The 14,394-nt window shown below is 41.4% G+C and overlaps 1 protein-coding gene across 5 annotated transcripts in view; it reads left to right on the forward strand.

Annotated features, from left to right (window-relative positions):
* Positions 1–18: 18 nt before the first annotated feature.
* Positions 19–14,394, forward strand: part of FANCD2 (FA complementation group D2) — a 53,571-nt gene continuing 39,195 nt past the window's right edge. For 3 of the 5 annotated variants that reach the window (XM_080385427.1, XM_080385428.1, XM_080385431.1), the window contains exons 1-15: positions 19–167; positions 918–1,020; positions 1,787–1,921; positions 2,498–2,565; positions 3,478–3,581; positions 4,129–4,192; positions 5,109–5,161; positions 7,624–7,702; positions 8,439–8,563; positions 9,051–9,138; positions 10,114–10,218; positions 11,411–11,511; positions 12,002–12,110; positions 12,854–12,889; positions 13,288–13,431. In XM_080385427.1, coding sequence (XP_080241553.1) covers positions 942–1,020; positions 1,787–1,921; positions 2,498–2,565; positions 3,478–3,581; positions 4,129–4,192; positions 5,109–5,161; positions 7,624–7,702; positions 8,439–8,563; positions 9,051–9,138; positions 10,114–10,218; positions 11,411–11,511; positions 12,002–12,110; positions 12,854–12,889; positions 13,288–13,431 — 1,290 coding nt within the window. In that variant the 5' untranslated portion in view covers positions 19–167; positions 918–941. The remainder of the gene's footprint in view (positions 168–917; positions 1,021–1,786; positions 1,922–2,497; positions 2,566–3,477; positions 3,582–4,128; positions 4,193–5,108; positions 5,162–7,623; positions 7,703–8,438; positions 8,564–9,050; positions 9,139–10,113; positions 10,219–11,410; positions 11,512–12,001; positions 12,111–12,853; positions 12,890–13,287; positions 13,432–14,394) is intronic. The other 2 variants (XM_080385429.1, XM_080385430.1) reach the window with 1 other exon arrangement.

A 14,394-nucleotide genomic window follows, 5' to 3' on the forward strand; every position in this document is an offset into this window, starting at 1 on the left:
CGCGGGCGGCGGCTGCGTCGTGTCGCGTCCTGGCGGGCGGCTCCGACCGGGGGGTGGCGGCTCCCGCAGCGCGGCTCCGGCGGGGCCCCGGCGGCTGGGTCTGCCCTGCCCTGCCCTGCCCTGCCCGGGGACACTGACGGCCCCGCGCCGCTCCGCGCCTTGCTGAGGTGCGGGGAGAGGCGGGGAGGGCAGGGAACGGGAGGTGGGGTGCGGGGAGGGGAGGGGAGGTGGGGTGGGGTGCGGGGAGGGGAGGCGATGTGGCTGCCGCGGGAGTCGGGGCGCTCGGGGATACGCGCAGTAAGGCGAGGGCTGCCGGGGGTGAGCGCCCTGCTTCGCCCTGTCCGTCTGCGCCTCGGGCCAGGGAAGGCTGGTGAAGGTTCATCGCAACTCTCTTTGCTTTCAGTTGTTGCGCTCTCACGTTTTATGTGAATAATTTTAGTAGCCTTTGCCAAAGAACTGGAATTTAGCATGAGATGGTCAGGCATCTTAATGACTTTTAAAGTGAACCGAGATTTATTTTTTTATTTTAATCTCTGCCACCCACCAAAAACGGACAAGTCGGGTGGTGGTTTGTGCTGACAGAACTTGACCTTGTCCTGGGTTAGGAGCGTGGACGGGGTCAGCTAACGCCGGTGTCTGAATGAAGAGCTAAGCCTTGCTTTATGAGGAACTGAATTTTAGAAAAAAGTGATGTTACGCTATTTAAATATGAGAAGCTCTAAAATTCCAACCTGTACAGCAGAAAAATGTGGTGTGATACTGGTTAACCAGCCAATCTGCCCTTCTTTGAGCAGTTTCAGTTTCTGGAGCATTCCCCTTCACTATTCACTAATACATTCCAGACTTGCTTACAAAAACCCATCCGAATTAGAGTCATGTCTCCTTTGCTCACTTGTCTTTTTCCTGCATTTTAATAGGATAAAAACAAAGGTTTTGTTACCATGGTTTCAAAAAGGAAATTGTCAAAAGCTGATGCTTCTGGAGAGAGCCACAACACAGACTTGCCACGTAGGTGCTCAGGTATACTCTTACAGGGGAATGGGGACTTCTTGATAGAGGCAACATCTCCCAAGCAGGGAGAAGGCCAAAATGACAGTTTTGATAATGCTAATTGTTAATGACACTGTCGATCTTGGAACACTTTTCTTTTTTTAATCACAATAAAACTGCTAAAATCAATGCCATATCTTTTCTCAGTCCCTCTGTTCTCATACCTTTGATCAGTGTTTACCATCTTGACCTTTGCTGTCTTTAGAGTCTGCAGATGAATGACATTTGATCAAAAGTGGTATCTATGAATCAAACCAAAATAACCTCTCTTCATAGCGGCAGGGAAGATAATTATTTTTGCTTTAGCCAATGAGTGGATACCTAAGAGACAGGTCTGGGTGGGGGAACCTATATTAAATTTGTGCTTTTCAGACCAGAGGAAAGTATGTGCTTTAGCATTGCTCATAATCTGTTAGTGGAGGTGTCTCCCACAGGAGTAAGCCACTGAAGGTGTATCTTAACTGTCTTTGGTTACGGATCATTAAAAGGGGTGAGCAGGAAATGTGCCTTTCTGGTGTCATGCTGCAAGGATAACTGCTTTATAGGATCTGATTGGCATCTGAGTTGGCTAATGACTGCTATCAAATGTCAGCATGGTTTGTTGGTCTGGTCCTGTAAGTGTATTCCTGTGTTTCTCTAATTTCTTACTAGAAGGTTAATTTTGAATTAGTTGTTTATGTGAAGGATGCTTGCTATTTTTATTGTATGTTTGATGTAGCATGTTTTGTTTTCTCAGAAACAAAGAAGTTGCGGATTTCTGATAAAGAAAATGCCTTTGCCCATGGTGGAGTGGAGAATGAGGGAATCTTTGAAGAGCTTCTTAGGACATCAGGAATTGTACTGAAAGCTGGGGAGGGACAAAATGAAATAGGTATGAGTTTAACACTTGTGCTCTCTGCTTGTATCTGAAAACATGCAAAGATGACTGGTACAAAGTGAAAATGCATTTATCTTGCAGTCTAAAAATGCTTGAGCCAGGTTTTTCCAAAGTTCAAGCAAACCTTCATCTGGCCTCTTATTTGTTATAGACCTTTTGAATTGCACAGTGCCAGCTGAATTAAGTGCATCACCTAAACTCATACCAGCTTTTTGGATATATACATGTTAAGTCAAAAGACTTCTGAAAGGTTATTTGAGATACATGGAATAAGATTGGACTGCATCTGTTATTACAGTATCAAGTGACAGAGGCAGGAGCTCTGGAACAGGAAAACAAACATGTCATAGTTGCCTTTCACTATTAGGCCTTTCTAATGCTTTTAGCTACTCTCAGCCCAGACTGGAGAAAGCACAAGTGGTGATACCACTCAGGCTTTTGCTAACTGGACTTCTCAATAGAGCAAGTGCAGAAGTATTGGTGGATGGGCTTGAGAACTTGTACTTAGTGTAGCTGCTGTATGGATAAAATGTGTCTGGTCCTTTATTTTCTTTTAAACTTTCTCCTTAGCTGTAGATCAAATGGCTTTCCAGAAGAAGCTCTGCCTGGCCCTGGAGAAGCACCCCACTTACCCAGGTGTAAGTAACGGAGTATGCTTTGGCAGGAGCCAGCTTTAAAAGTGTTTGCTGTGTAGCAAAAGATGGAAATGCATTGCCTGTCCCTGCTAGTCCCATACAAAAGTATACAACACAGTAGCTTATCATGGATTTCTGTGGTCCAGTTTTGCCAGTTCTCTCAGTGTTGCTATTCCAACCTCTTGGTCCCATTGTCCTTCTATGTATACCAAGTCCTTCTATGTATACTAAGAGACAGTGCTACGTCTGTCTCTTCTCAGCTGTTATGTCTGAAGAGTCAGAAAAAGATGACCAGCCTGTGCCTCTGTTGAACCAGCCTTGGGGTGCATGCTCCCCAAGACTGGTTTCTCACAATTCCAAGCAGAAGTTCTGCACTTCCACTGCCATGTCCTGTCAAAGTAATTAGTTGGCTATATTACTCAATAGACAAAGACCCTTAAGGGAGAAAAATCACTTGCTTAACGTTCTAGTGGAAGCTGTGTTTGGTTTTGTGTTGGCTGGGGGCTGGCAGCATTAAAACTGCCACAATGTGGTGCTCCTCTCCAGTCAACAAGGCCAGGGGGAAAGTCCTGAGGCTGGTGATTTGACTGCAGATGTTTTTTGGGTGCAGCTCTTGTTGCATTAAATATTGCTGTCTCAGCTGAACAGGAAGAAAGGCAAAGCCCTTGTAAATCAAAGTAAAATGTGAGACTGTTGCTTTAGAGTTACTTTGTACAACAACCAGCGTTTCCTTTTGGAAATGGTTTTGAATAGAGTTTGTTTATTATCAGGCATTCCTTCCATCATAATTTCTGTCTGTCTGCAGTTCTCTGGCTAGCTCTTCCCTGTTCTTGTCATCTGCTTACAAAGTGTCCTGAAAGACACCAGTTGATCGGGGCGCCTTTTTGGGAAGTGGATAACATCTCCGCTTTGCAGGTTGTGAAGCAATTCATCAGTGGCTTGGAATCTCACATCAAGGACAGGAACCAGTTCAAGAACTGTCTCTTGCCGTGCACTCCTGTACGGACAGAGGGGTCAAGGTCAGGTAAAATGTATTTTGTCCTCCCCTTCAGTCAGAGCCAGTCTCTAGTTTAGTTAAATGTCACATAACATGGAGCAGAGTGGAGGGAAAGGCCATACCTTCAGCTGATGCATAACAAGACTTGTTTGTTATGCTGAAGTGGCTGGTGTAATATATTGCTGTTTAACAGCAGTAAGTTTAAAGTGGTACATCCAGGAATTTACTAGCTGCCCTACAACTAGTATGTGTTGGGCTCTTGGCATTTAATGGCAAGAACCAAATACTGGGGAAAAATATTTGATAAGACTGGTCAAGATCAACTGTTTTGAGAAATTTTCCAGGAGATACAACCTAATCACAGAGACTTCTGCATTTCCAGTTCACACCTAGTCTTGTAGAGTAAGCTCGCTCAGAGCTGAAGGGCAGTTTTAAGATTTTGTGCATCTGTGGTTACCATAAGTTGTTGTAAGTGGATTTAAAAAAAAAAAAAAACAACAAATGGAAAGAGTTACAGCCTGTTCTAACATGTTTTTATTACAACTGTGGTGTAATCTTTCATCTTGCAGGACTCTGGTGCACTCATATTGTGAAAGCCTCATAAAACTGCTTCTCGGAATTAAGATCTTACAGGTGTGGACACCTTAGTTGCTCTGTACAGTGATGTTGATTTATTTAGGGATCCTTTTGCTTGCATAACTAAAGGATTAATAGAACTGGTTGTGAGGCAGATGAGAGTGCATCTGAAATGTGTCCAATTTGTTGTTTCTGTAGGGACACAAAGATGCTCACAGCCTGGAGCTCATGGCATAGAGGAAGAGACAGAGGGAACTGGGTTTGATCACTTTTAAGAAGAGAAGATTTGGGGAGATTTTGTAGTCTTAAAATACCTAGTTGCATGGTGTAGAGAAAACAGAGCCAGACTCTTCTCAAAGGTGAACAGGGGCAGGATGAGACATGACAGCTCAGGTCACCCACAGGAAATTCTGATAGGATAGAACCTCTTCCACTGTGGACAATGTTTTCTTTAAGTGCTAGAACAGGTATGCTAGAGAGGTGAGTGAAACTCCATTATTGGAGGAAATTGAATCTTGGAAGTGTTTAAAAATCTGTCAAGATGCTTGGGCCAGGATTAAAGTGGGGAAGAATTAGACCTGCAAAGGGAATGGCAAAAGCATGTGGGCGCTGTTTTCAAACTTACCTAAAGTTGATGCTTTAGATTCCTGTGCAGTGAAAAGCAACTCAGCCAGTCTGAGACAGAGAGCTTTGTTTGGCCCAGAGGAATTGTACATCCTGCCTATATGCTCTGATTTTATTAGATTTTGTGGATAGCTTATGCCCCTCTTGGCATTTGTGGGTTTCAGGCTGTATGCCTCCTTTCTGGCATTAGGCAAGAGATTTCTTATACAGGAGATATTTTTGTTTGTCCTTTTGAGTATTTCATTATCTATGCATATTTCATCTTTTGTGAAAGATCAATTTTGGTGGCAGTGCCACAGCACAAGCCATAAATAATCATCCTAACACTGTCTTTTTGCCTTTCTTCTAGCCTGCTGTCATAACACTGTTGTTGGAAAAGATCCCTGAATTCTTTTTTGACATGTGAGTATAGAACATCTTCTCTCTGCCCTGAAATGAAATTTCTTCTTTTGGACAATCACCAGCTGTTTGACTTTAACTGTTACTTCAGATTTACCTGAATGGATTTTTGCACTGATGTTTTTTTCTTCATACGTGTGTAAAATTATCTGTGAGGTACCATGACTTTAAACTTTTGGATGCATAAAGCAGAAGAGATGTAGACATACCTCATGACTGATAATGCTTTTCGTAGCTAGTGGCAGAAGCTTGGGAAGTTCGAGTTTCAGCAGAGGGACTACAGAGTGTCTCATTATTTAAAAAAAGATGGCAGAGTTTTAGGAGGCTACTAGATGCAAACAGTGTTCAAACAAGGTAAACAGAGAAAGGATTGGTTGGTTTTTGAATATAGAACATCGTAGCAGAGTGAGAGATCTTGAAGTGCAACACAGGCAAGACTTGAACACTTAAGCTCTTTTTCCATTGCCTTGATGCTTGCTACCGTCAGTGGAGCAGGTCAAGCGACAGAAAGAAGCTGAGGCTGTCCCTGATACAGTATTTGTTTCAGTGCTGAATATCAAGCAGAATACAAATGCTGTACAGGGTTGAGTCTGAGAAATTGTCTCAGACTGAAATGTTGTTAGGGGTGTGCTTAACACAAAGAAGTCACAAGGACTGAATTGTTTTCACCCAAGAATTCTAAAAGATCTTGGATGTAAAAGTGATAAGCTGTTAATTGTGCTGTGAACCCTTTAGGAAGTCTTAAAAATGGATGATGTTACACTTGTCTCCTATGAAGTTGTAACAAGACTTTTTCTATGTATTAATGACCAGTTAAAAATTGTGGGGAGGTAAAAAAAGAACTAAGTGGTCCATTTTGCAGTAAAAGGAGCAAGGTCCCACGAAGATCTGGGTTGTTCAGCATGTTTGTAAGTGAAAAGGGAATTGTAAAGTAAGGTAACAATTTATGGTAACAATTTCCAGCATATTCTAATCTAAACCTAATTGTGAAGAATAATAGAGGTTTTTTTTGCGACTGCCTGCTGGTTTTTGGTTTGTTTAATTATGGGACAAGAAACAACATTCATTATGGCTAGTCTGTAACCATAGCTGTACTGACTGACCAATTTCTCCCCTGTTGTAAAAGCATGGACATATCAGACCTCTGCAGGTTTAGTCAGTGTCTGGACAGAGGACATTCAATTTATTGACTTGCTGTAGGAGGGGTGGGGGGAGCTTGGTTTATCCATGTGATTTGGCAACAGCCAGCTTATTAATACGTATGTGCTCACAGACCAGTGTGATCAGAAGTTACAGAAGAGGGGGGACATCTTAGACAGTACAGCTCCATAAACCTTGTTTTCTTAGAAAATTAGACTAAAAATAATCCTGATTATTTAAACACAATGACAAACTCAAGTGTTTTGTTTGAGGAAAGGTATCTTGTGTGGGTGCTTCTTTTTGTTTCTTATTTTTAGTATCAGTTCCATGCTTAGCAGTAGACAAAGCAACCAACAGAATATCAGGGAAGGAACTGGGAACAAAATGGATAATACCATGTCACTGTAACTACATGGTACAATCACATTTTGAATGTTGCATGCACTTCTGGTCAGGCTGTCACAAAAATACAGTAGAACAGTTTTTATGGAAGAGGGGAAGAATATTTTAAATGAAATAGAATTCTGTCTGCCTTCAAAGGAGGTGACTGGCAGAGCGATGATAGATGTCTATAACAGCAAGAAAGATTTAGAGAAGGTAATTGAGGAAGCTTTAACCGTTGTTTCTAACTATGCAAGGCAGCAAACAAAAAACCCCAGAAGTACTTTTTCAGATTATGCTTAATTACCCTGTCAAATTCAGTGTTGGAGAATGTAGAGGTTAGAAGTTACACAGAGTTGTGGGTTTATTTGTTTGGGTTTCTGTTGTTTTTTTTTCTGAAGGCTTAGGGATATTAATGGAGGATAGATGTACTGCTGGATAGCAGACATGGAGTGGGTGCCGGCTTCTTCCTTGGAGATTTGATAAACTGCTTATTGTTGGAAACTGAATAGAAACTGACAAGAGTGCTCTGTGAATGCCCTGTTACCCAAAACTTGCCCCAAAGCATCTGACTACAGTTGAGGACAGGGATACTGGGCTCAAAGGAGATCTAGGCTAAGCTAGTCTAGTCACCCTTAAGGTAGGTAGCACAGGAGATCTGAAGTAAGGTGTCATGTATGTTTTGCTTTTTGTACCATAACTTAGGATGTTGTTCTTGGTGGTATATTGAAACAGGCTGATAGTAACCCTGCTTTGTTTGCATAACAAGTAGGTTTCTTCCTAGATGCTGCTAAAATCTGTAAGGGTGTTAATGATATTTTCATAATATGGCTTTGATAGTTGGTTACTTTGAATTGCATCTCGTGGTCTCGCTGAACAGCAGCAAAGCTTTTGAGCCTGTCTGTATGTCTGACTGATCTGTGTTTCGCTTTCTGCTGTTTTAGCGTGGGCACCTTTGGAACAAATTTTCCCCGGCTCATTGTCAATCAATTTAAATGGCTTGATGGGCTTCTTGACAGCCAGGTGGGTACTGATGGTGCAGTCACATGTATGCTTTTTCCAGTCAACTTCTGGAATGCCTCTCAGGTGGGATGAGATCAATTATTATGCTCATGAGAACTGATCTTGTCTTCATATTCACATGCTGAAGGAGAGACTTAATTCTCTCTGTTTTATTACGATTGCTTTCAGTGACTTTTGAACATCCCCTTCTACTGTTTTTCTTCCCTTGCGCTAAGTTTTCTTTTTCATACATTTGTATCTACGTATGTATTCATTCACATATGTGATCCCATGTTAAAGCTGTTGTTGGCAGGAAGTTATAATCCCCTCCTGTTAAATTTTAACAAGAGATACTGCGTACTTGCAAGCATCTGGGGATGAAATCTCTGTTCCTGCTTTGGTGGTTCTTTTCCTTCTTTCACTAAGCCAATCAGTCTCTGTGGGTTACTTCGTACTGGAGGGCTGTTACTAGAGGGTCTCAGAATTAACTAAATCACGATGTTACACTAAACACTGAGAAGCTTGCTGTTGTGTTTGTTCACCAAGATAGTTATATCCTATCCTACCTGTAAAATACCATTGTTCCATAAAAGTCTGTGCTATGATTCATGATTTCAACAGGACGTTAAGGGACAGTTGACATAAATCCAGACAGATGACTGACTGAGTGACCTTGCATGTGTAATATTGCCATGCTAATGAACTGCTTGCTCACAGTGAGACTCACACATCTTACAAGTGTTCCTCTTGTCTGCAGGATCTTGTCAAGAAGTTAATACAGATGGTTAGTGTCTCTCCAGTTCCAATCCAGCATGATATTATCACCAGTTTACCTGAGATCCTGGAGGATTCCCAGCAAAGTGAGGTTGCCAGAGAGCTTAGGTACAGATGATTCTGTTGGGGTTTTTGATTGGTGGCTTTTTTCACCCTCACTTAGCAGGAAAGGACATCATGCATTGATGCAGGTTGCACCAGGACTGACAAATAGTGGGACAACAGTCTGTTTCTGTTAACAGTAACATTCAGCGGCAGCTAGCACTTGCTTAGGACATTTCATTTGTGCTGTTACGCTCTTGGAGAGGTCTGAATGCTCCAAAAGTGCTTTTATCTAACAAATTGTTAAACCTTTGACTACCTGGAGACAGCACAGGTAGAATCTAGTTAAGTACGTACTCATTACTTTTGCTGCATCAGTCTGTGATCAGTCACTTGGATATTACTATAGACAGCTAATCTAGGGATATGTTGTTGGAAGTTTCAGGGATTTTTTTGCAGTGACCACGAAAACTGCTGGAATCATACAATTTACTAAAGATCCATTCATGGTTCTGTTAAGAGGTTCACTTATTTCTTTTTTCTTCTGTATCAGCTGCTTACTAAAACAGGGTAGACGTCTAACAGTTCCAATCTTGGATGCGCTTTCTCGTCTGGATCTTGATGCAGGCCTTCTGGCTGAGGTAAGAGCTTTTACTGAGCAGCTGAGCAGAGCCTAGCCCCTGCTGAGCCACATGAAAGCTACAGCTGTTGGTCATTCGAAGTATTTTGCTAAATCTGACTCTTACAGGCCTTCAAAAGTCCTTAGCTTGCCGAAATTGAAAAGGATTTGGAGAAGCTAAAACTGTTTCTGGAAACATGCATGAGGGGTTCAGTGAGGAGCAGAGAGAACTTTTCTGGCTGTTACAGTATGCATTCAGAAATTTCAAACCAGCTGTTCTAGCAAATGCAAAAGCACTTTGTTGTGCTGCAGTAAATTTTTACTGTCTGTCTTAAACCTGCTTATTGTCACAATTTCTGTTTTGGAAGTACAGTGACCAGACTAGACTGCTATATTCTAAGTAAAAGCAGACTGGTGATTAAGTAAATGCATGATCGTAGTTTTTCTCTGCAGAATGCTGATGAAGGAGAAGAGCCTTATGCCTTATGTCTTCTGGATGTGCTGGATTGTTGCACTTCTTGCAGTTAGGCTTCTTATGGATAGAATAAAATTGGTTCATTTTAATTCATGAACTATTTTGTGTAGTCCCCAAAGGCTAGTGCTGCATAACAGGCTACACTGTGCTTTTCCCTTTTGAAAGCCAGTTAAAAAATGATGGAATGATGGAATGCTCTTCTCAGCAATGCCAACTGAAATGATAAGGGGTGACAGCCACAAATTACAGCCTAGGAGGTTCAGGTTGGACATTTTGCAAAAATGAGTTAGGGTCTGCAGCACTGACATAAATTATCAGAGAGGTGGCAGGGCTTGGGGGGTTCCTCCATCCTTGGATATCTTCAAGACTCAGCAAAGCCAAGGCGAGTCTGATCTAATACTGACAATATTCCTGTTCTGAGCAGAAGTCTGAACTATAATCCTCCAAAGATTCCTTGCCACTTACTTAACTCTTTCTGTGAACCGTAGTCTTGCAGCTGATCCAGTATTGCTTCCTCCTCAGGTGCGGCAGTCTGCCATGACCATTGTGCCTTCTGTAAAACTGGAAGATTTGCCTGTAGTAGTAAAATTCATCCTCCATAATGTCAAGGCAGCAGACGCAGTAGAGGTACAGTATTTTTTGCTATACTAAAACCCAAGAAGTTGTCTAATCCAGTGTGTGTTTTAACAGAGAGCAATTGCTTTACACAAATGTTTTCAAGTGAAATTTCTAATATTGCCAAGAATCAAAGCACATGTAGTATATCTGTCCTTTGACATGGATTTAGTTATGCCTTCAGGCCTGAGAATTGAAACCTTCTCATTTCTGCTGGCTATTGTAGATTTTTCTCATTTGTTTTTAGAATATCTTTTTTTTTTGGTGTAAACATCTTAAAGAACTGAAAGCAGTTGAATTGTCTTGAGCTAAACCCTTAGACTTAAAAGCTGTAGTTAGGTGGCAACTTTATGCCTCTGAATTTTATCTAAGAATCATGTGTTGTACATACCTTTTAAGGGCTTTAAGTTCCAGAAGTGTCCAACAGGCATGGGACTGCAACTTGGTAATTCTCTTCTTGTTTTCTCCACTGAGACTGAGTTCATATTTTGGAAAGATTCTTGCAAGGGTAATTCTGTTTGAGGACTGTTTTCATTCTGAGATGTAAGGTTCTTCACATCTTCCACACAATGTTTGAATTTGCTTTATCCAAGAAAAAATACTCAAAATACTTTTGAAATGAACCCGATTGTATTTTGTCAAGCCAGCCTTACTGAACTATTGAACATCGCGGGGTTTTTTCATACTTTGAGGAAGCCTCAGTGTAAGACATGAGATTGTGATCTGCCCAAATCTTTCTGGGAGACCACTGGGAAAACAGCCTGCCTGTTACAGGCAAGCCGGTCTGCTGATATACTGCGATTTGGCAGTAGTCAGATTGGTAAACTCACATGCCCCAGAATTCCTGTGACTGTCGTATATCTTGCTCAGCTGCTAAACAGGATAAAACTAGTCCACATCAGCATACAGCAGATACAGGTGGGAATTTCACTGAGTAACTCTTAAGAAATCCTTTCATGCTTTCTGCATGCATCTGCGATGTCATGACTTGACAGGTGAAGAGCAGTGTGTTGCTGGTTCATTTCCTAAGTTTTTTTTTTTTAAAAAGTTTGATCATAGTTAAATGCTTATGAATCTTTAAAAATACATGAGGTTTTGATTTGTAATTTTAGGATTATTCTGGGAGATTGTGTTTTCTTTTCCTCAGCTTTTTCTGTTCCTCCCTTGTGTCATAGTGATTTGTACAAGGATTTGTATTTTACAGGTGATTTCTGATCTTCGTAAGAACTTGGATCTGTCATCATGTGTTCTGCCTCTGCAGATCCTAGGTTCCCAGAAGAAGCTTAAAAGCCAAGTCCAGGCCAGGTACTTGAACAGATTTACATGATTCTTCAAGGGTAAGATGGGACAAGGGAATTTCAGCTTTTCTTTATCTGGTCTCTCTAGCACACAGTTGCATACATGAGCCTAATTTATCCTGCATGAAGGTGCAGACACCTTTGTTCCTTCCTGCTTGGTGTTAATATAATGTATTTGTCCATCCTTGCCCAGATGGTTTCCCCTGTCACATGTGTAGTTCCTTTTGAGCCATCTGCATCCATGGCTACATGGGGGTAAGCAACTTCATTTATAATAATGTTGCTGCCGGTTCATCTGTTTTTAAGTTCCCTCCAGTACGTTTTTGATTGATTCTGCAACCTTTGCTTCCACTCTCTTCTGAAACTCCCTATCCTTGCCAGAGCATTCCCTCTAGAGAACAGCTGCTTTCAGGAACTGCTGTGACTGCTAGGCTGCCTTGTTCCTTTTACTACAGTATTTACAATGACTGAGTCTCCTCCTTTCTGATCATTTGCAGTTCTTCCATGAGCCAAGTAACCACCAGCCAGAATTGTGTGAAGCTACTTTTTGATGTGATCAAGTTAGCTGTGAGATTTCAGAAAGATGTCTCTGAGTCATGGATTAAGGTAAGCTACATGCTTCAGTCCTTGTTTCCTTATTTAATTGGACTCCTAGGTTGAGCCTGAGCCTTTCTTGTAATCAACAGTGACATTGAGACAACTGTTAGCCTGTCGTTTTACCAATACAGATTTCATTCTGTGTTCCAGATTAGCAGTGCTTTGTCAGAGTCTTTCTTCTTCAGTTACCAATTTCACAGTACTTGCTAGTGCCCACTGGCTCCTCTGTACAGTCCCCAGATCTTGAAGTGCAGGATAAACCTGGCTCTGCATGTTTTCGAGAGTGTTTTGGAAAAAATAGTCTTAGATTTCTTTTCCCATCTTCAAGAGAGCAAAAATGTATGCCTATATATTGAGGCTGAGCTGTATGAAGCCTTAAGGTACTTGAAAATGTCCAGCTAGAAATCAGTATTGGCTGGTTTGGGGCTAAATTTATCTTTAAATTGTATTTCAGTGAAAACCATGAGACTGTTTCTTGTTTTCAGCCTTTCATTGCTCAGTACCTTATTTCCTTTTTCAAGCCTGATGTTATTTGAGAACATCCTTGTCAAATTTTCATGCTGTCTTTTTGAGTGCCTTCTGGATTCCCTGCTGTTTGCAAGATGTAGTTTGCTGGCTTTGATAGCTGTCCTGTCATAAAGGAGAGAAATCTGTGAGCAGTATTTCTTTTGGTGTCTACATTTTTTTGATTTGGTTTTGGCATATGGCATTGTACTCTAGCATAACAGCTTTCTTGGTGTTTTTGCTCTTAGGCTATTGAGAACAGCACATCTGTATCTGACCATAAGGTAATACTTCTGACTCTGCGCTTGTCTCTGGGAGTGTCGTCTTCTGCTGGTGTTCTCAAGGGCTTTCTTCATGGTTGTAGATGAAGAGATTTTTCTAGCCGGAGCAGAAACTGCCAGTGATGTTGCATGGGTGTTTCTTTTGGTATTTGACTTGTTCCTAGTATAATGGCCATCCATTTTCTTTGTAACTCTTGGTGCATCCCTTCTAAATGTCAAGGGACAGAGTCATCCTGCTTTAATTCTGTCCTGTTGGATTAATTCTGTCCTGTTGGACTAAGAAGGTTTTTCTACAGTTGTGGCTGTTGGGGCTTTCTGAGCTTTTGATTTCAAAGTGTGTAGTTGCCTGGATTGTTTAATGTATTGTCAGAATAATGACTGGTGGTTATTTCCTCTAAAAGGTTCTGGATCTGATAGTTTTGCTGCTAATCCATTCTACAAACACCAAGAACAGGAAGCAAACTGAGAAAGTACTGAAGAGCAAAATCCGACTGGGCTGCATGCCAGAACAGCTGATGCAGAATGCCTTCCAGAATCATTCAGTGGTCAGTACTGATTCTGCTTTGGGAATCCCTTTTCTGTTATCTCTCCAAGATCTTGTCAGATGATGATTTAGCCCTGTGCTGCACTACACATACTGTTCCAGTTATGTACATCTACTTCTGTTTTTTGATTTTTGGTTCCAGCTCAGTGTCCCGAGACACGTGTCCTCTGTTGTGTCACATGGGGTTTTTTTAGACTTGAGCTTTCCTCAGAATTAAATGGGCTTTATTTTGGTGCAGAGCCTCTCAGCTGAAGAGATGTGGTCTAGCCCAAGATCTCCATCCACTGTGTTCAGGCATGCTGTTGTCTCCCACAGTATTATTAAAAGTTCCTATGTTTACATGCACCATTTTTCAAGTGCAGTGTTTTCTAGGTCTAAATATATGTGTTGGGCATTATGTTTGGAATGTAATGTAAATTACCATTCACTATGAGAAAGCTGAAAAGATCCATGAAAAATTACATAGTGCTGCTTGTTGGAGGTAGAGGGCAGATAAACGCAGAGTTATAAATTTTAAATTAATTGAACTATAATAATGCTTTAAGTAGGCGCATTTTATTCTGAGTATAAGTGGGTTTAGTTCAGTTTTAGTTTAACTCCCTTTCAGAGTAAGTTAAGCTAAATTAGGCCACTTTACATGTGAATAAGAGCTTGTTGTTCAAAGGTGCTCTGTGTGATTAAGTTAACTTGAAAAGTTAACTTTCTGAGTATCTTGAGGTAGCAGAGTCCTGTTAAAGTAAGGCCAACAGTGTGTCTGTCTTTGGGCTTATATTTAGTGGTACATTGCTGTAATGTAACTTTCCTGGTGTCACCTATAAGGGTCATGCTGCTCTAAGCTCTGCAGCTTTGCAGGTTGGCTTCTTAACCAGACTGTAAATCCTTTGTGTGAAGCCTGAAGAAACCCATTCTGGTGTGCCTTATCTGTTCTTGTTGCCCATTTGTGCAAGAGAGGACAGTCAGGAGG

The sequence above is a fragment of the Falco punctatus genome (assembly GCF_963210335.1).
Source record: "Falco punctatus genome assembly, chromosome: 4".
NCBI classification, from domain to species: Eukaryota; Metazoa; Chordata; class Aves; order Falconiformes; family Falconidae; genus Falco; species Falco punctatus.